General features: G+C 39.3%; 2 protein-coding genes across 2 annotated transcripts in view; both read left to right on the forward strand.

The window, feature by feature from the left end:
• LOC103372867 (leucine-rich repeat-containing protein 16A-like) overlaps positions 1–10054 on the forward strand; it is a 33325-nt gene extending 23271 nt beyond the window's left edge. The window contains 11 exon segments of the mRNA XM_008302627.1: positions 256–343; positions 431–586; positions 718–784; positions 1638–1897; positions 2452–2567; positions 2788–3280; positions 3388–3430; positions 3606–3770; positions 3899–4036; positions 6365–6520; positions 7844–10054. Of these exon segments, the coding sequence (XP_008300849.1) occupies positions 256–343; positions 431–586; positions 718–784; positions 1638–1897; positions 2452–2567; positions 2788–3280; positions 3388–3430; positions 3606–3770; positions 3899–4036; positions 6365–6520; positions 7844–7971 (1810 nt within the window). The 3' untranslated portion in view covers positions 7972–10054.
• Positions 10055–10975: 921 nt separating this feature from the next.
• Positions 10976–19295, forward strand: LOC103372866 (secretagogin). Its single transcript, XM_008302626.1, has 11 exons — positions 10976–11162; positions 12797–12867; positions 13551–13646; positions 13838–13927; positions 14880–14936; positions 16019–16096; positions 16186–16241; positions 17011–17056; positions 17250–17309; positions 17747–17815; positions 18653–19295. Exons 1-11 carry the CDS (start codon positions 11093–11095, stop codon positions 18776–18778), a joined length of 819 nt encoding a protein of 272 aa, XP_008300848.1. The 5' UTR covers positions 10976–11092; the 3' UTR covers positions 18779–19295.
• The last annotated feature ends 2732 nt before the right edge of the window (positions 19296–22027 follow it).

Here is a 22027-nt window from a genome sequence, read left to right on the forward strand (position 1 = left end):
TACAGATATAGTGGACACGGAAGCAATCCTCCCTCTGCAGCAGTTATTTGTTCTCTCATGCTGCCACTATTTCCAGTCTTCGTAAAAGTGGAGGCCTTTATGAAATGGGCTCCTGACCCTGAGCGGACAGTGAAGTCAGGTTTCATCCTGCAGTTTTCTCTGCAGTGGATTTGCAACTCTGTAACAGTCATGTTGGTCAGATGTGGCTCTGTGTTGGATCATATTTATGTGTTTTGTTATTTCCGTGTGAAACAGTGAAGTGAAACTCAGCATTGCATCGTTTCTGTCTGATCGCATCGCTGACGAGATCCTGGAGTCTCTGTCCGGATCACAGCACACTCTGGTTAGTGTCCTCTCTGTCCGTCTGTCTTTGTTGTTTGCCTGTCTTTCTGGTTGTTCATCCCTACATCCTTCCTCCATCTGTCTTCAGGCTGACCACCTGATCAGGAAGGATCAACCTCTGGTGCGTCAGGAGCCCCAGATGGAGACGGAGGTCCTGGATGAGACAGTTCTGCAGCCAGAGAACCACGACCAGGATCAGAAACTGGACCGGAAACACAGTTTGGAGGATATGGACTCCTGCACTGTAGGAAAACACAAATATGGACGATGTGATACAAATGTTGAGAAAACATAGAAGTATAGGTGATCATCATAGCAGTGAATGCTTTACAGAATTTAGTGCCTGTTTACTAAAATGGAGTTTTTGCTCTTCAGATGACTCCTAAATCCAAGAGGAAGAGTATTCTGGTCAGGATGCTGCGACCCGTCTCTGTGGCATTTGGTGAGTGACCCAAAAGAATCTGACACTTCTGTTCATATTACGTAGTCACATTTAAATTACAATGTCTCTGACTGAGACGTATCATTTTTCAGTGTCTTTATAGATTTAAGAAATTCCTACTTTGATATGATGCACTTATGTGGTCCACTTTTTAACTCTCTGAACTTCAAGGAGTTTCTGGGCATTTATTTTGCTTGTAGCACATTTTGACTCACTGTAGACTCTTTTTCACTGCAAAATCTTGCACCACTATGAAAACAGCACAACCATGGCTGCAGTTCAACCGAAATATCCCTGAATTTTTATCATGTGACTGCTGGTCACAGCTGAGTCAGTAATGACTTCACAGTTGCACTGACAGACGTAGAGTTTTTTCTTTCACGGAGTCTGGTTTGTGCAAATGCTATATTTTTGGCTAATTTTCTAATGAGATGTGGATTTAAGTGATTCGGATTAAATATGATTTTAAAACTTTGATGTAATTAAGTTTTCAGAGAGAATGGCACGTTACAAATGAGTGGTTTAAGAACTGTTCAAAAGTTTAAATTCCAACAATCCTTTTAGTTTTTACAGTTTCTGGTTGATAAATGTTATTTTTCTGATTTTTTTAATGTATGTATTATTTTTCTTGGTCAAACTGGGAGCTCGTCCGCTTTTGTTCTTGGCATTGTGTTATAAATATGGAGTGTGGTGTGCATAAAATTTGTGTGGCACGCTTTGTGCATAAATACCTACCACAAATAGCTGCATATAAACGAGTGAAAGCTTAGCTACTGGGACTTGCATGCAGCCTCTTGGATTCTGACCTGTTGGGTCTTGATTTTTGACTTTGATTGCTTTGATTGTCCAACAGAGATGGAGTTTGACCTGGATAAAGCTCTGGAAGAGGTTCCTATCCATGTCGAGGACCCCCCTCTTCCTCCTCCTCCTGCCTCTTCGAAGCCGTTGGACAGAATGTCAGTGCGCTACGGAGACCTCCCCCCACCACCTCCTCCACTGGATACAAAACCTGTGTGTTTGGGCGAGCTGCCATCGGCGGAGCACAAGATGCTGGAACATCGCACCAAATTCCGCCCAAAACCCAAGAAGAGGACAAAACCCACTCGATCACCTGTAGGTGTCCAGTAGCAAAAAAATATTTAAGTCTGACTATCAGCATGCATTTCACATACAGCATGGTAGAAGTGCAACTTTGTCTGAACCCTCCGAACCCCAAAACCTGCCAGCAGCTTTAAAACTCATGTCATTGTTCAAAAATTGGCACAATTTCACCATTTATTACAACGAGAAACTGTAAAAACAGAAATAATTGTCAGATTCAGGCCATTTCTGAATTCCCTCTCCTTCTAGTCGTGGTTATTCTGTTTCCATCGAGGTGCTGGACTTTATGTTGCAGATAAAAAATGAGCCCATAGTGAGGAAAAATGTGACGGGAGCAAAAGATTTTGACAAACTGCTTGGGGCTCATGGGTTAAATGTAGAAAAATATCCGTTTTGTGGTCTTGACTCTGGTAGTCATTGAGGGGATCTGGGTTTCTCCTAGTCCTTCGAGGTATTCTGTGAGACACGACCTCAAGACTTCATATATTTTCTGATAATATCATTCACTAGATACGTCATCCATCTCTGTGTTTGTCTTTTGCTTAATTCCTGCGTCTGTCTTTCAGCGGGCGGCCACTGGTGGCTCGGCAGGACAGGAAACGGAGCAGAACAGCGTCATGGGAAAGCTGGATGAGGGCCTGGATGACTTCTTCTCCAAGAAAGTCATCAAACTCAGCTTCAAGTGAGGCTCATGCTTTAAACTGTAGATGTGAAGACACATAAATTTACATAGATCATCTCCCCAGATCAGTTTTATTGAAAGTGAAGAACAGTTGAGTGTCATTGGCATAAAAACGTCACTAGAAGTTTCTTTTTTTTTTTACAATGTGAAGACTTTGTTTGGCTTGTCAGGCTAAAAAAAATTTGCTTCTTTTCTCTGGTATCATTTTGACCTTCCCCAGACTTCCCTCTGTGAAAGGGTCGTCCTCCAGCACGCAGGAAGCAACGGATAAGAAACGTGAATCCAGGAAGAGCGGCTTCTTCAACCTCATCAAATCCCGAGCGTCGCGGTCAGAGAAGAGCCACGGAACTGCCTCCATAACCCCATCTCAACCTTCTTCATCCACCACCGCTGCACCTTCATTGCCTGAGGAGACTCCACCGACGTCACCGACTCCACCAGTGAAAATCCCTGCTACTGTGGCAGAGCCTCATCAGGAGCTCCACAGGGCTCCATCTTCGAACCACACAGATTCTGAGATGGAGACGTCTGCGACCGCCGCCGAACCTGCTGAGGAGGAGAAAGAGGAGAAACTTGTGGAGAGTAAGGAGAACCTGGAGAACCCAGAGAAGAAGGAGAACCCCCACATACCCCGTCACATTGGGGTTCCTGTGATGGGAATGGACCTGCTGGCTGAGATGAAAGCCAGGCAGGAGAGAAGGGCTGGAAAGAAGGTCTGTGGGTTTATGTCTGTGAATCTGTATAATATACCAACTGTGCCAGATTGTGTACATTCAATGACCTCTATTTTAATAAAAGCTCCCTTTCTCTCTGTTTTTAGCATGAGTCATCATCATTACTGGACAAGGTGGACGGTGACAAAGGTCTGTGTTACCTGTGGACCTCTGTTAGAGGTTGTTAAATACCTTGAAAACATGACACTTGTAGGTTTCCAAAGTTATCAGTTGACAGTTCATAATCGGCAGTTATCACACTATTTGAGCAAAAAAAGACCGTCGGATCAGGGATGAGATCTCTGCTTTTTTCATTTTCCTGCAGCCAAGTCAGACGTCCCAGCAGACGCCGAGGAGTCCAGACCAGAGCCGACTCCCAGGTCCAAACCACCAAGCATCACACCCAAACCACCACCACCCCAAGTAGCCTCCCGTCCCGCTGGAGCCCTCAGTCCAACGAGTCCCAGGCCAAGCAGCGCCTACGTCCAAGGTGAGTGGGGACTTTTGATATCAACTGTAGGGCCAACAGGGAGGCGAGGCTGTCCTTATTTCAAAAGTTCCGTTTATGTGATTTTAAGAATAAATCAATCAGTTGTTTATTTGGCATCTGTGTCTCAGATGATTCTCCTGAGGCTCCAACAGGTGGCTCTTCGCCCAAAGGACCGCTGCCCGCTCCTCGCCTGAAGAGGGCGCCATCAGACCAAGAGCGAGAAAGCACCAGCAGTAACCCTACAGGACCGCTGTCTCCTCTGGATGGTGCGTATCCACTGCGTCTGATCTTCAGTACCAGAACAGTAGCAGCAGTAGTACAGTCATATATTTGTACTTCACTTGAGTATTTCCCTTAAATGTCACGTTATCCTTCCATTTCGCCACATTTCAGAGGGAAATATTGCACTAATCTGACGGCTTTAGTTATTTTTAAGATGTAGATTTGACACAATAACATATAACAAGCTTTTAAACCTGTGAACTCTGAGCAGTTTCTGTGCTTTTTTTTTTTTTGGTTCCTACCACTTTACTTGTCTTTTTACTTGTTTTTTTTTTTTTAACTCACCTTGGGCTCATTTTTCATTGCAATAAAAAGTCCAGCACCTCTATGGAAACAGCACAACCGTGACTAGAAGTAGAGAGAACTCGATAATGTCTTCTGTGCAGCATGACACAGTTATAATTCCGCAAATTGTGAGGGAAAAAAAAAGACGAAAGTAGAATTTCTTTTATTATTTATTTTACAAAAATGTGGGGGGAAAAAAAATGAATCAACATGAACAACATTCTTCCATTACGGGGGACAAATGTTGGCTCTTCATACTACAGATATTTTACTACTTACATTCTAAATTTGTTTTCATACTTGTCTTTTCTCTGTTCTATGTGAACACTGCCTGCCATTCAATCGAAAGTAGCTGTTGTTTTGCTGGGAAGCAACTGACTTATTACTGGCTTATCAGTTCTGATTTTTAGTCGACTCAGTCAAGTGCAAATTGTCTATTTTGGCAAGTTTTTAAATGATACGTTACGCATAGATTTTATACATTTTCCGGACAGACCTACGTCTTAAAAGTTTAGTCTGTGAACTGTCAGAAATGTGGAAAAGCCGACACTTCATGTTTAACAATCGCTGGTTCTGACAAGTGATTTCTTCAAAGTGCTTTTTAAAGCCAGAGGTGGCTTTGGGGGTTCAAACAGTTAAAGTAAGACACATAGTTACATGTTAAACCAATGAGTTTCAACCTTTGTGTCTTCTTACTAAAATAAGTGTGCAGTCACATCACATTTTAGATGTCTGAGTTGCTTATATAGATTTTGTTCCTCTAAAGGTCTCACATGGCTTAATTTAAAAAAAAAAAAAAGTACAATGATCCAACATCTGAGCAAAAACCTAAGGCAGATTTGTGTATCTGCACTTTGTTTCTTCTTCTTTTCTCTCCCATTAGTCATGTTTGGAGCCCTCAGGTCAACAGACAGCCGCAGCTGATCAGATACTTCCTTATAATATGTTCTTTCTTTGCGATGAAGGCCTCGTGACTCATGAACCAGAGCTAAAAATGTAGCACTTAATTTAACAGGTGACAACTTGTTTAATGAATGCTTTCAAGGCCGCATATTCCACGCACAACGCAGCAGAAGCAAAAACCCACCACACTGAGAGCATTTAATCCCAGCCTGGACCTGATGTCACCATGTGTGGGTGGATTTTGTAGTTTGATGCTCTAGTTTTGTAATTAACACTTAGAGGAAACAGTGGGGGTTTTCTGTGTTTTTATTGTCATGCAGAAAGTTGTGATTTAAAAGTCAGACAGGAAGAAAAGGTAATTTACACATTTCAAGAGGCGTTAATTTCACATTACACACAGACCTTAATGAGCCTAGTTTTATTTTAAGTGTTACATGAACATTTCCTGCTCTGCCTTACATTGTCTTCAGAGCTGGTTTTCTAAAATCTGGTTACATACACAGTTGAAACCAGAAGTTTACATACACTGCATAAAAAGACACAATGTTTTGGGGGGGTTTTTTCTCACTGTCTGACATTAAATCAGACTAAACTTTTACTGTTTTGGGTCAGTTAGGATTACCAGACTTATTTCTATTTGCTAAATGCCAGAATAATGAGAGAGAATCTTTTAGAGAATTTTCTATTACTTTCTTCGTGTATGTAAACTTCTGGTTTCATCTGTAAGCCAAATATCTCCATGAGTTGTGAATGAATCATTTTGATTTGAATTGAGTATTTTATCTGTAGAAGCACTTGAAACCTCCATCACCAAGGACAAAAGCAGCAGGAAGAGAATTTATTTTTATATTCTGATGTGAGTGTGGGTGAGGTTCTTTATTTATGTGTTACATACATTTCAGACCTGAAACATCCCTCTTGAATACAAACCTTTGCATAACATTTTAACATGTTTTTCTAATTGTTCGTTTTTATCTCCTCTCAGTCCCAGTTGCTTCCAGGTCCAAACTGTGAAACGAACCCGTGACACAGAGAGGACTGACTTTGTACAATCAGTGTCTGCTTTGACTGAAGTGTTGCTGAAGGACAGAGTTTGATCATATCTCCTCCTCTTCTTCCTGCAGCTGAGTTTCCTGCAGATGGAGATGCATTTGAGCCTCCCGGTGCGTCAGGAACCGAGGCTGGCGGCAGACAGTGGTCGTCTCTGAAAGGTTCATCCAGTCCTCCTGCTGCCACCAAGGAGGACGAACGAGAGCGAGCCAAGTCCCTCCCTGCCTACGGTTCGACCAGCCTAGATTTTCAGTCTCTGTCTAAATGCCAACAAAGTAAAAACAATTTGTGATATTAAAGTGGCTCAATAACGGTGTCATTTAACCCAGAAACTGTAAAAACCGAGAGAATCGTTTGCTTTTCAACTTTTCCTTTAATTATTCATCCGTCAGACAAAATGTTGAGCTTAGAATTACAATATTTCATCATTCCACGTCTCGTTTAAAACATTTGCCAAAAATATAAATCGTTAGCTCTTATCAGATTGTGAAAAAATAAATAAATAAATTCTGCGCTCCTTGTCGCAACCACAAGAGATTCAGCTGTGCAGTGTTTTCTGTGCAGCATAAAAAAGTTAGAATGCAATATATCATTAAAAATAAAAATTAGAAAAAACATAAGTAGAATTTCTGTATTTATTTATTTTACAATTTTTTAAAAACATGGAATCTTTTGCCCACAGTTGTTATCAATCCTGGAAAATAGAATGGTGTGCTCTGCATACATATATACATGTTTCATCTGTTTCCTGTCTGTGCTCTGAGTAAACACTGCCTGCAGTTCATCTGAAAGGTCCCTGAATTTTTGTCACATTGCTGTTTGCCACAGCTGAGTCAGGTTTGGCTTCACAGATGTACTGAATAGGTCCTTTTTTTTGTTTTTACAGAATCTTGTTTTAAATCGTCAAACAAACTGATTTTGATTAAATATCTTCATTTTAAGCTTAGATTTGGTCAAATTTTCTGGTAGAATGGCATGCCACAGATGAGTAGTTCAGACAAGGACGAGTCAGATCGTTAAAAATCTGATAAGTATTTCTTTCATGTCTGGCTAATAAATGATGTCATTGGGCTTTTCTTTTCTCTGTTTTTAATCTAACATGCTTTTCAAACCTCTTGGCAGCTTTTGTGGTTCAAACCCTGTGAACATATTTTAGTGGAGCCGAAAAATAGAATTCTAAACCTGTTACATTGCAAAATATGAGCTCTTTAAACTCCCCAATGTCTCACTGATATTTAGCCTTTTATGCATTTTCTTGTATTTAGCAAATTCATAGAAATACTGTTAAAGTGTTCTGCATGTCAAACATTACCAGTGTGGGCAAAGGAAGAAGGCTTCAGCTGGAGTTGTCTAGTTCTAAAGCCCTCACAGAGTCTTAATTCTCCATACTCAAGCTTTATTTTTTAGTATCAGTCTTGATTAGTTTTCCAACTTTAGCTTCACTTCACTTGTAAATTCAGTTTTAGTATTTGGGATTTTGAGGTTGTGGTGTTTCTGCCTCATTCTTTGTCTTTCTTTGTCTTTATTTTCTGCCTTTCTTTGTCTCTCTACAGTAAAGCCTCCATCTGTGGCAGACACAGATGTCAGTCCAGCTGAGGAAGAAAGCCCGACGTCTTCCGCTGATCTGAAGTCTGACAACAAATCAGAAGATGGTTCCAGTGATGACGTTCCTTCAGTCTGACAGCAACAATATGTCTCCTGCTTGTTGGTCCTTTCTACGTCCGATAAACTTTTCAGGAGGTCACTCACAAACCCCAGAGACTCCAGAGATGATTTCTTTTTTTTGTTGTTGTTGTTTTTTTTTTCAGACAACATCTAAGCACAGCAGATACTGTTCTGTTTTGTTTTGGTTTTTTTTTGTCCTGCTGGTATCGATGGAGTTTCTTGCTCTTGAATCAGTCCCAGCTGTTTGGCCAAGTGGACGCCAAAACAACTCCATTACTGTCTCTGTAAACAGTTTAAATAGGACCATAAAGAGCAGAGCAGATGGGCTTTATCTGGTGCAGAGACAATGCCTGGTTGCTCAGATAAACATGTCCAGCTGTAAAAAGCTCTCTCAGTCCAGAGCACTTAGGAGAACGAGTCTGACTTGTTTTCAGCCATAAGCAGGTCCAGACTGCAGCTGTTTGGTTTCCGGTCTGTTGTGCAGGTAAACTGTAGCTGGTACTTCAGTGATCTCTACCAGCAGGACGCCTGGAAACAAAGATTCACTCATCAACGAATTGGAAAATACCAAAAATTCGAAGCAGCTGAGAGCAGAAATGTCCTGAAACACAACAAGCGTCCACTTTTGCGGCATCAACATTATAACCAACTATGCTAGCCTGATGAGTCGAACACTTCTGAAGGGGTTGCTTCACTTCAAGGCAACAGCAAAGATGTTCTTTCTAGCTTTAACCAGAAATGCCAAGACGTTTAACCTTATAAAATATAATGAAATACTCTCTAACGTCTCTAATCAGGGCTTTGCGAGGTTTATGTCCGTCATTAGAAAATCTTCCAGTATGAACTCTGACTACTAGCTTCTTAACAAAACACTGAACCTTTGCTTTGTTACTCACACTGTAAAAAAAATATTGTCTTTTTCTAGATTCAGATCCGCCTGTTGGGTTAAGATTATTCCTCATGTTCTCTTTTCAGTTTAGCTTTATTTAGGAATTTTGCAGATGTTTGTGTCTTTAAATAACGGAGAATTAAGTGAATGTCAAGGAAAATTAAAGCTGCAGTGCGGGACTTTAACACATAAGTCCATGCCTTTTACATTCAAGCCAAATTATTACACACAATGCTGGTATATATATATGTTTTTTATTTTACAGTATAGCAGAGTTTGAAATCTGGTTTCTGTGGTGACATTCCTGAGACGGAGGAGCTACACTAACTATGAAACCAAGACAGCATCCAAGAAAAGTTGTTGATGCTCCGGATAGGAAAGAATTTTCAGAGGACAGAGGACAGTCTGAAAAAGAAAGAGATCAACACTGACGCATGAGCCTGTGTTTATGTAGTTAGTCTCACAGCCAGAAGGGGGAGACAGAAGTTCTGCACTGCAGGTTTGATTCTCAAAACTTCACTGACAAACCTGATCTGCATTCCAAAATCACACAATTTATCTTTTAACTTTATGTACAACAGCCGCCCTCAGAAAGTGCTTAAAATGTGCATACAGTTGGAACAAACTTTGTCACAAAAATGCACCTTAAACTTTGACCGTCGCAGTCTGTAGCGTTAAAAGGAGCTGCCATCTGTATGTTATCAGTGACTTGAGCTTGTTTATATGCAGCGTATGTAACGTAACAGAGGATTGTGGGTCAGACTTTGAAATACGACCTGCATGTCATGGAACATTTGGTTATTTTTGGATTACTACGTTTGACATACTGCATTTTTTCTGGCATACTATATAATATGAAGCCCATGTTTGTCCACACATTGAAAGACAATAAGCTATACAAAGTCTTACAGTCCACAGCCTGAGCTACAGAGACAGTTTGTTCTCGTTACTGTGAAAACTGTTTCTGACTTGTAAATATAAGATCTGATAGACTATTATTTTCATTGCTGGTGAATCTATCAATTAATTACTGGATTCATTGATTAGTCCTTTAAGCAGATGTCAGAAAATGATGAAAAATGACAAATAGTGGTTCTTAAGAGCCCAAATAGCATCGTGAAATGGCATGATTGGTCCACAGATATTCAGTTTACTGTCATAGAAGAGGGAAAAAACAGAAAATATTCACATTTGAGATGCAGCAGTCTGAGAGTTTTTTACTTTCTTTGTTTAAAAAATGACTTAAACTTATTAAATAGCAAAACAGCTGATGATTATTTAAAATTTATTTTTTTTTAATCTCCTAAATACCGCTTAACATCAACAGGCAATCCAATATCCAACCAGAAAGCTCAGATTTTCTTGAAAGATCTCATACATCTAAACTAGTGGCTCATAGTTAATTAACATTTCTTTTCAGAGCTTCACCTTCAGCCCACGTTCAATGTTTGCGTCTTGAATGAGTCTTTTTCGTCGCTGCTGCACCCGTCCTTCATGATGTGAACGAGCCTTAAACCTGGAGATCAGCTGATGCTCCTCTGAGGACATCAAGACATGTCAAACCCTGCACTTACAATATAAAATCTAACGTTGGTGGTGTCAGATTAAGTCAGCTATGAGCCCTGCTGCTGCTGCTGCTGCTGCTCACAGTAACACGCCTCCTTACGTACTGATCTGTGTTCATGTTGTAGTGCTGCACTTACCGCTGTATCCATGTAAATATGTACTAACGTGTGTTTCTGTTTATAGAATAAATGGGGTTTATATCAGAGGTAAATACAGAAACTATATGTGGGTTTATATTGTACGATGAGCAGCAAAGTCTGATTTATGGAGTGAAACGTGACGTTGAAGCTGCATTTATTTTCATTTAAGATAAACGGTGGTGGGTTTTCTTTTTATGGGGAGAATATTTTTGTCACTTTTATAAAAAAAAAATATATGTTTTTTTGTTTGTTTTTTTTAATTCACATAAATAATGTGTTTTATTGTGTATATGTCAGCCTGAAAATGTGACATTAAGCTGTCAAATATTTCTGTTTGTATGTTGATACCAATAAATCCTGTTTTACTGGTCTCCCTCTCCCTCTCTCTCTCCCTCTATCTCTCTATTGTATTGCCTCTCCTCCTCCTCCCTTCATATACAGCAGTCGAGTCCCTTAAGGCTCATCTGAGCAGATTTTCTGTGGATAAAACATCGTCTCTGTCTGAAACAAGCTTTGTCCTTCGTCGTTTTCTCTCCAGCACCATGGACAGCACCTTGGACAGTCTGGACGCTGCAGGTTTCCTACAGATCTGGCAACACTTTGACGTCGACGGTGAGAAGAGAAGATTTCTAGCAGCTCTTAAGCCAGTAAATTTACTCAGCAAATCCACCATGTGAGCTAAATAATGCAGTTTAATGCAGTTTTATGATGTGAACTGGCAACTGTGAGTTCAGAGACGCATTTTTTTAAGAGACATCTTCAAGATGTGTTCAGATGTCCAGCTATTAAAACCAAACCTAATATGCCATTCTCAAGGTTGTCTTTTAAAGTGAAAGGAAATCTACTTTGTAAAGCTCACAGGAGGAGATATGACTATAAAACATAGCACACAGCCTCACAGCTGTTCTCACATTTTAAACTAGAGTCAGCCTCAGGTTTGATGCACCTTTTAAAAAGAGAGTTGAAGCAAACTGAGCTCATGTTGAGACTTTAAAGCTTCATTATTTCATGTTTTTGTGATTGAAGTCGCTGCTTTTTGTAGTTGTTGTGTGAAAAATAGAATTGAAACACAACTTTGCTTGGTGAGACACCAGATTGAATATAGTTACATGTAAACATGTCCTTCAGCAACTCTCAGGAACAGAAGGAAAGATGTGAATTGCAATTTAAGATCTCTGGTTTTAAAAATAAAAAATAAAGACAAAAATAAAAAACCATTAAAGACAACAAATGTAATACTCCAGCCGCTGTGGCACCAAACATTAGTAAACAGAATGACCTATATTATATAATTATATTGGAATTAGTGAAATGTGAAATTAAAGAACCAATGCTTGTCTAACTCTTACATGTTAGTAATTGAATCTAATTTTTAAAATATATTTACAGTATTAAACTTAAATTTATTAGTTTCACACACGGAATGAATAAAAAATATTTTTTTTCCAATTAAACATTATATTAATATCATTATTAATTATGTATTATTTTCTCAGCAGTGGCACCAAACCTAACATAATTACCTGTAATATTTAATAATATCTTTAAAATTACAAAACCAATACTTCCCTGCCTGTTAACTGTCAGTAGTTGTATCTAATATTAGAAATATATTTACAGTATTAAACTTGAAATTAATCATTTCATGTATAAAATATGAAAAAAGTGAAATGTTATTTTAATAATTCAAATATATTTGCTCATGTATTTTTATGTTTTTATGGTAAAAAATACATTTTCTCTTTAAAAAAATAACATTTTGTGATTATTCAGTTACAGGTTTTTAATTTAATTGGAAATGCAAATAAACAGCCTTTTTTAAAAAAAATATTACTGATTTTGTGTGTTTAAAATATACAAAAACAATCTGTAAAATAAAATGGTAAAATTCTTCAAATTACAGATTTTTTTTTTTTTCACGTATGTATTTAAATGTTATGGATGGAGACTTACAACGACAAGGTTTTTTTCTGCTTTAAATAAAATGAATACTTGGCAGTAAATGAGGCGATGGTTGAACCATCCAGCTGCAGCAGGTTGATTCTGTCGCCTGTCTGGCTGCTGCTCAGCTCAAGTAGAATAATAAAAGCTTATCAGTTTATTTCTTATCATAGAAAAACACAATTCACACTGTTGTTTTTAGAGGCGAAAGGTGAAAGCACACAAATCCACCGGTACGTAAGTGCTGTTTAATGACAGTGGAGGTGTCACGTCTTACACTCTGTTGCATCCTGTGTGTGTTTCAGATAACGGCTACATCGAAGGGAAGGAGCTGGACGCCTTCTTTCAGCACATGTTGCAAAAACTTGGGTTGAAGGTAAAGATCAGCCAGTCGGTGAAGCGTCGGATCATCAGAGCTGCAGCTTCTTACCAGCCAACACTTCAGCTCACGTGTCTGCAGGGTTATTAAGAGGATTACGTCGTACAAGTTTGTTTGTTTGCTGAAGAATTTAGATATTTGAGTGTCCAGCTCAGCTCAGAGTGCACCAGTGGCTCCACTAGAGGCCGCCAAAGCCAGAAATGTTCTCATTCTTCACTTAAAAACAATCAAACTTGCAGTGCTGGAAATTACTACAACTTTTACCTTCTAAACTCCAGGCAGCTTCTGAGAGTTTTTCTTCATTTTTACTCATTTTTCACTGCATTGTAAAGTCCTGCCCCCGCGACCCTAGTGAGGATTAAGTGATGTATAGATAATGGATGGATGGATAAAGCTCTGTCGCCATTGGTGTATGGATGTGTGTGTGTGAATAGGTGAATGAGACAACACTGTAAAGCGCTTTGAGTGCCGCTAAGGTAGAAAAGCATTGTATAAGTGCAGTCCATTTACCATGAAGTCCTGCACTTCTATGGAAACAGCACAATCAGCTGTTGGCTGTATGGAAGCCTGTTTCATTCCCAGCATCTGACTTTCAACCATTCTAGGCAGAAAACCTTTATATAAAACACTTCCTTACAGTGACAAATCACATGCTGACTCTTGTTCATGCTTGTTTTCAGGAGGAGGAGATAACTGAGGACAAAATCCAAAGAATGAGAGAAAGATTCATGTCAGCTTATGACGCTACAGCTGACGGACGTCTGCAGATCCAAGAGGTACGATGACAACGTCAGAGTCTTTGTGCTCTTTGTGTAAATGCTTTCTACCACATGAAGAGGAAGCAGCACTTCAGTAAGCATGAAGTGCAAAAAAAAATAAAAAAAATAGCGTGTGTACTTCAGCTTCACTGACACGACAGCCAACTGGATGTGTATTGAAAGTGAAATCTTAAATCATCTCGTTGCAGTTGGCCACCATGATGCTGCCTGAGGACGAGAACTTCCTGCTGTTGTTCCGCCGGGAGACGCCGCTGGACAGCAGTGTGGAGTTTATGAGGGTGAGAGTCGGAGGGAACTAACTCCTTGTTCTTCTTGAGGCTGAAGATGGTTCTTGAAGGCTGGATGTCTGGGCTCATTGTCCCCATAGTTAACGCACATAAGAAGAATGAAATAAAGGTTCTGGCTGCTGCATCCTCTTGGGACACTTAGAGATAGAGATAGAGCTGACTTGGTTTATCTGATCCGAATGTGGAGGTTTTGTGGACATGAAAACTGGAAGGAGACCCCAAGGTAGACCCAGAACTCTCTGGAAGGAATATATGTCTCATCTGACCTGGGAACACCTCAGGACCCTCCAGGAGGAAATGGAAAACATGGCTAGAGACGGGAACATCTGGAATGACTTGCTTAGCCTACTGCCAAGAGGACAGTGGCAGAAGATGAATGGATCGATAAAATATACATAAATGAAAACTTCACTAGACTAACGATAATCTTAGAAATCTAACTAAACTAAAATAGAAATATACAGGAAATGTCTTTAGTATTGGTCTTTAAAGTATACCGAAACATTTTTATACAATAAAAAATATACTGAAATGAGCAAACACACTCTGGAGCTTAACTGAATTGAAATCCTTAATTGGATTTATTATTATTGTTATTATTATTATTATTATTATTATTATTACTATCATCATCATCATCATCATCATCATCATCATCATCATTATTATTATTGAACAAACAACTATTTAAAACTGTGATAACAGACCTCGCTGCAGGAGGCCTCTGATTGGACGGATCAGAGGTATGAAGGATAAGAATCACAATTGTCCTCATGTTTTGTGGACGACTCACCTCTGTTGGGTCAGAGTTTCTGTATGTACACAGTAAATGTGACTTATCAGGCTGAAATATAAAACTTCACATGAACCTGCATGAGATGTCTTGAGCTCCACTTTCAAGACAAAATTAAAGACCGATGATTTGTCTTGTTCTTCTTTTTAGATCTGGAGAAACTACGACACAGACAATAGCGGCTACATCTCAGCCATCGAGCTCAAGGTAACTGATTCACACAAACATGTTTTAACTCAGAGTGTCGTCATAAAAATATACCGTCTGCTCCTCTGGTCTGGTTTTGTCTGTATTAATCCATCAGAACGGAAGGAATGGAGGTTTGGTGGAACGATGTTCGAAGTCCCTAAGGATTGTTTCCAAACCTCTAGTTTAGACTCAATAAGTACATTTCATTTACTTGAGTGACTGGAGTGTTGGAAGCAACATACTTGTTCAGATAAGATTTAAAAAGTGGATCTTTGTAGTCGGGCTGTGGTTGTTTTGAGTCTCTTTCTGGTCATTTCATATCTCGTGGTCGTTTGAGCATCTTTGCAATTGCTTTGTGTGTCTCTTTGTGTCAATTTGTTATAATTTTGTGTCTCTTTGTGATCATTTTGTGTCTCTTTGTGGTCATTTTGTCTCTTTAGGATAATTTTGTGGCTCTTTATGGACATTTTGAGGCATTTTGTTGCCGTTTTGTATCTCTTTATGATCATTTTGTCTCTCATTGTGGTCATTTGTGTATCTTTGTGTTCATTTTATGTCTCTTTGTAAACATTTTACGTCTGTGGTCATTTTGAGTCTTTTTTTATTGCCATTCCATGTCTCCTTGTGGTCATTTGAGTTTCTATGTGGTCATTTTGTATGTCCATGTATCTCTTTGCTATGATTTTGTGTCTCTTTGTTATCATTTGGTGTCTCTTTATGGCCATTCCGTGTCTCCTTGTGGTCATTTCAGTTGCTTTGTAGTCATTTTGTGTGTCTTTGTTGTCTTTATGTATGTCTTTGTCATAATTCTGTGTCTCTTTATTGGCAATTTGGGTTTCTTTGGAGACATTTTGTGTCTCTTTGTGATCGTTTTAAGTGTCTTTGTGGTCATTTTAGGTCTCTTTTTGGACAGTTTGTGAATGTTTGTTTCTGTTTTATGTCACTTTATCACATTGTTGGCTGTTTTTCTATGAAAGCAAGTAACAGAACTGTTTAGAGAACATTTTAAAAGCCTTTAGACACTGGTAGAAATCAGCTTACGATTTACAACTGCACCAACCCTCAACCTTTTGAGACATATGGGTCTTGTGTCCCTGCAGGGCTTCCTTCAGGACCTGTTCCTCCAGCACAAGAAGTCCGTCACCGCTGACAAGCTGGAGGAGTACACCGACACCATGGTAACAGGCAGGAGGGAGGAGCTGGAGGATGCTGCTCACTGCTGCTCATCACTGACAGATAACTTCACTCTGACTTTTCTCTGCTGTAGATGAAGATGTTTGACAAAAACAGAGACGGCAGACTGGACCTAAACGACCTGGCCAGGTACTGTCCATCCGTGTCAGGTGACCAGCAGGAGGGTGGTGACAGGGTGTCTGTGGGGCTTTTTCTTTTGCTGCTTGTTTCAGTCTCTTTGTGATCCTTTTGTGTCTCTTTGTAATCATGTTGAGCATGTTGTCATTGTTTTAAGTCTCTTTGGTTGTTTTGAGTCTCTTTGGAATCGTTTTGTGCAGCTTTGTGTCAATGATTTGAGTTTCTTTGTAATCGTTTTGTGTCTTTTGTAGTTGTTTTGTCTCTCTTTGTAATCATTTTTGTGTCTTTTTGTGGTCGTTTTGAGTCTCTGTGGTCCTTCTGTGTCTCTTTATGGTCATTTTGTGTCTCTCTGTGATCCTTTTGTGTATCTTTGTGATCATTTTTTGTCCTCTGTGGTCCTTCTATGTCTCTTTATGGTCACTTTGAATCTCTTCGTAGTTGTTTTGAGTCTTTGCATAATAGTTTTGTGGTTGTTTTGTGTCTCTATGTACTAATTTTGTGCACCGTTGTAGGCATTTTGACCATAAAGAGACTCAACATAACCATGACAGATGCAAAATGAACAAAAGTCTCTTTATGGTTGTTTCGCTGTTTTCATGTTGACTTTCTTTGTCATCATTTTGTGTCAGCGTGATCTTTTATACTGAAGAAACCCTGCATTGGGTTTTGTAATATTTTTCCCCATCTGATCTGCTCCTGGCTGCTGTATCATAAAACTCACCTGCATATGAATACAGTTTGCATGTTGTCCCGTTGACTTGCATTTGTTTCTTTTCTCCAGAATTTTGGCCCTGAAAGAAAACTTCTTACTGAAGTTTAAGATGGATGTAAGTTGGAAGATTTGTTGAGATGTTTTAGGATGTTGTATTTGGAACGCTGAAAGAATCAACTGGACAAAGAAAAAGAGACACAAATTTACAAATGTCTCCTTTTTCATGCTTTTATGTATATTCAGCTTGTTTTCATGGAGATGTTTGGTGGAATTTGATTCAGGTTTTCAGTGTTTCGTTGTGGTTGCAGGCCTGCAGTCAGGAGGACAGAAAGAGGGACTTTGAGAAGATATTTGCTCACTATGATGTTGTAAGTCCAGATATTTAATTATCTATATTAATAACATTTTATTATTTATTATGGTTTATGTTTTCCTACCAAATATTATTTGATTGATTGTCCTTTATGCATTGTGGAGCTGGTTTAAAACAATAACATTTTAAAAATGACATTATTTATACCATAACCTGCGTATATAACTGGAATATTGGAGATGCAATTAGATGTGCGCTGTCAGTCATTTCATATAACGTGTTTGAGAGTATTGTGCTTACTTGTGTTGGGATTTTCCTCTGCTGTTGCAATCAGAGAACCAAGTATGTGCAGGTATACATTAAAAACACAGGGATGCAGCCCCCCTGCCCACAAAGGAAAATGCAGGTTTTAGCATTTAAATTCTAGCATGCAGTTTTTGCAGAGATTTTAATAAGATTATTACCTTTATGTGTGTGTATTTGTGTGAACAGAGTAAAACTGGTGCACTGGAGGGCCCGGAGGTGGATGGATTTGTCAAGGATATGATGGAGCTGGTGAAGGTCAGAATCAGTCGTCTTAAATAAGTTTGCAGGATGTTAGTTCTGATTTTATTTCCTCAGTGATTCGAAAAGGTCTTGAACTAGATTTGGACACTGAGACCCTCTTAAACCCTGTGAAGCCTGAACCATGAAATAATTGCCAGAAAATTCTATTTTTTTTATTTTTATTTTTTTAAATTATTGAACCTTCTGACAATTAAATAGCGATTTTCATGTATGAGTTTTAATTTGTATCATTTTTGCTACATCCGGCATTTTTGAATCAATGAATTTCGATCTGTGGTGGATCATGTGTGCACTGAATGAGTCTGATTGTATACATTTTTCAGGCAAAAAAAAAATATCACACTGATAATGCAGAAGTCTCATGTATCAAATATAATACAGTTGACATCACAGGGTTAAGTCAGTGGACCCATCATGATGATCACTGCACTTCAGTGGTGGAAACTCCTAACAAAGTTAAAATGATATGGAGTAAAGCTGGGATTTTCAGGCTCCTGGAACCTGGATTCCATGAGAATACAAAAACTTAAAGGAAATCCATCAGATAGACTGACTATACCAGCTACATGGCTAAAAACAAATACCATCACTTTATTTTGGAGAACCAAGCCTTTATTTGAGACCTGCTAGTGAAGATTTATAATTTATCTTTTTTTTTTTTTTCTTGATAAGAATCCCATTAAACACAGTCATGAAAGACTTTTGTTGTAACAGCTACAGTAAGTTCTGTGTTACATTAACAGCAGCCTTCATAGTACAAGTGTTTTCCATTTAAATAGATCTTTACTTGTCATTTATTGAGTAACTACCTGTCTCCAACCCCCCCTGCAGCCCAGCATCAGCGGAACAGACCTGGACAAGTTCAGAAAAGCCCTGATGGGTCACTGCGACATCAACGGAGACGGAAAGATCCAGAAGAACGAGCTGGCTCTGTGCCTCGGCCTCAGACCCAGCTAACAGAGCCTGGCAGCATTCACCTGGCTGGCTTTCTTTTCTCTCCTTTCACACCTGATTCCTGTGTTCTCTTTTATTTATATCTTCTATCAATCTTACTGTTTATTTTCCCTTTGTTCTATTGCATTGTGCTTTTTTACTTTTTCCTCCCCTCTTTCTCATTTAATCTTTCTTCATGCATGACTGATTTGTCTTTGAAGCCCAATTTTTGGAAGCACAGTGACTCTCAAAATCCTTTTTTTTCTGTTAACATAACAGCATGTTTCAATAATTGTATATATTTTCTGTATCCGAGCTGATTAGCATCAGGGAAAATAATGTGCATTAAATGTGGATCGTGATTTCAGTGCAGCTCTGAGGGAGGAGATGCAAAAAAAATCCAGATATGATGATGATGGTGATGATGTTTTTTCATAACTGCATGGCATGAAGTTTCTCTGTATTCTGGTGATGTGCAATCTAACAGTGTTTGCATGAAATTAGTGTAAAAGTATGATGTTTAATAAAAACGTAAGCTCTGTCAGCTGTGTCTTTTTTTCTCTCAAGCAATGCAAAGATGGAATTCAGTGCATTTTTTTTAACACATGCGCCCACATGTAAAACACATGATAGGAGCCAAAGCCCATCAGAAGGCCGTATTTAGCTGTTTAATCGGGAGGTTTTTTTCAGCTTTTGAATTGGACTATGAAGCTATGCAAGCTTATGTTACTTAGGATTGTATTGTTAAGTCCACTAAAGTAGCCTCACTGCCAAAAAATGCATCACAGCCCATACAAGACAACTGACTGCAACTGGAGGAGGACGAATTAATACTGAACGTTCACGCAGCGGATAACCCTGATCACTACAGATGACATGTTTTAATAACCAAACAAAGTCCAGCTAAAACATTTCCTCACTCTGTGACACTCACCAATAAGCCAGCCATCTTCAGCAGCTCCTGCTTGGAGATCCACAGAGCTGTTCTGCTCAATGAATGAGTCGCGTTCCTCCAAGCCACCGGGCAACAACGTTGGATAGTGAGAAATGTGCATCACAAATTATCTGTACATTGATTGAATGAAACCCTTTTCTATTTACAAAATTAAATTCATTTGTGACGGTGCTTTGAATGCGATGTGGGTGCAGTCTGTGGCTCCACTTATGTTTGGGAATCCAGCGACGCCGATAAGTCCCCGTTTGATTTGGGCTTGTTGGTGATGCCTGTACGGGAACTGGATGTAGGCTGAGGCCAGAGGAGTTATGGCATCCAACACTGCCTGCATGATCCTGCTCAGTGGTGGCTGGGAAACACTGCATATGTCTCCAACCTCACGCTGGAATGTGTCGGTGGTCAAAATCCCCAAATGCTTTCTATTTGTAGTTTCACTGTTCTACCACTAGATTATGTGCGTATGCATGGTCAGAGGTGTGCGTATATTTACACACATTCCTAAGTATAAGTACAAGTTGATAAATTCCATACTTTGCGTAGGAATGTTTGTACACACGCTGATGATAAATGAGGCCTCTGGAGATCACTCACTACATGTACCTGACTTAGACCCACACAGTGTGAGGGGTGTGTCTATATTTATTTTTTCACATTGCACTTGTTTTTTTAAGCAATGTGATGATGTACTGCACATTTATTTATTTATTTATAATTCTGGATGCTTATGTTATTGTTGTATGAGTGCTATGTGCTGTCTGTACAGCAGACCCCACTGTCTAAAACAAATTTCTCGCAAGGGAGACAAATAAAGACACCTTCACCATAATAGCTGTTGCTGAATATTGATCGACTTAATTCTGCTCCAGTCATTCTTTAAACATTGAGTATGTGTATGAGGGTGTGTGTCTGTGTGTGTGCTATTCATACTTAAGCATAAATATAAACCCACAAAATAGCGCGCTTGGTTTTTAATTGTTAATCCTAAACCTAATTTAAAAAGAATGGCACAACTCCTCTGGCAGCAACCAAAGTCTGTAACTCAGTCAAACTGGTTTATATTTTTACATGAAAAAAAGAATACATTAATAAAATTATAAACTTTTTTGTTTCTTGTCTTTCTTGTGTTTAAATTTCTATCTAGCGCCAACAATCTTCCTGATAGAAACCTCTGTCTGTGGAAGACCTGATGCAGGTCTTTTAATTTTATTTATATCAGTTTTTGTTCATCATGAACTAAAAATTTATCATAACCTCTGTTGTATTTGTGTTGCAGCAGAATCCTAATGAATAACTTTGCTTGTGAAGCAGGTCTGCAAACTGCAGTGAAAAGCTGAGTAGTTCTCAGTTGAAGTGTTAATTAGCTAAAGTGCAAACACTTGAAGATCTGTCAGACCTGACTCTGATTGCTTTGTGCTGATTGGTGGACTCAGGTCCCAGAACTTAAAAAGAGCAGATGTGAAAGCAGCAAACAGGAAGCTGGAAAAAATAGTTTCTCATCTTGTTGTTTGCCTGCTAACAGTGCACAGTCTGTTAGCTGTTTAATTCCACAAAATGATATCTGGAATTTGTGTGAGGTGAGTCTACTTTTCAGTATTTTGAAGGACATGTTGCTGCACTAATCTTGTTTGTTTTATTCACATGTTATCTTTTTTTATCAGGGTGCTATTGCTCTCACTGTTAGCCTTGGGGCAGCATGCAAGAGGTAAGCATTCACACCACACAAACTGCAAGCTGGGCTTCATTCAGTAACTTCTAAAAGTGTTGACTATTAAAATGCCTTCTCTCTCTCTAGCACTCAGCTATAGAAGTGGACCCTCCAGTGGCGTTAAACCGTATTTGAAGCTGGGAGAGAATTTCCCACAAAGCTACAAACCTGCGTCCAGCTATGAGAGCTCTGCACAGCCAGGAGGCTCTCCAGGTGGTCATGGAGGCACTAAAAGTAATTCACCTAAGAACTCTAACCCGGCTGTTGCAGATGATCCCCATGGTCATGGTGGTGTTTATGGGAGGCAAGGAGAAGGTTACAGTCAGCAAGGAAGTGTTTCTAGTGACAGACCTGGCTCATTGATTGCTTCAAACTCCAGACAAACCCCAAAACAGCCAAAATATCAGATTAATACAAATGATGTCTCCCAGCCCAAACCTGGCATGTGGAATCCTGCTTTACCCCAGAGTGGAAACAGACTTGAGTCAGGTATTGTTTCAAGTTCTGCAATTGAGATGCAGTCCCCCCACCTGCAGCAAGGAGTGCTTCAAAGCAAAGCAGATATGTGGAAATACGCTCTTGACTTTATTTCGAAGCCTGACCCAAAGCCAGT

This window comes from Stegastes partitus, unplaced genomic scaffold (assembly GCF_000690725.1).
Source record: "Stegastes partitus isolate 25-593 unplaced genomic scaffold, Stegastes_partitus-1.0.2 Scaffold1846, whole genome shotgun sequence".
Taxonomy (NCBI): domain Eukaryota; kingdom Metazoa; phylum Chordata; class Actinopteri; family Pomacentridae; genus Stegastes; species Stegastes partitus.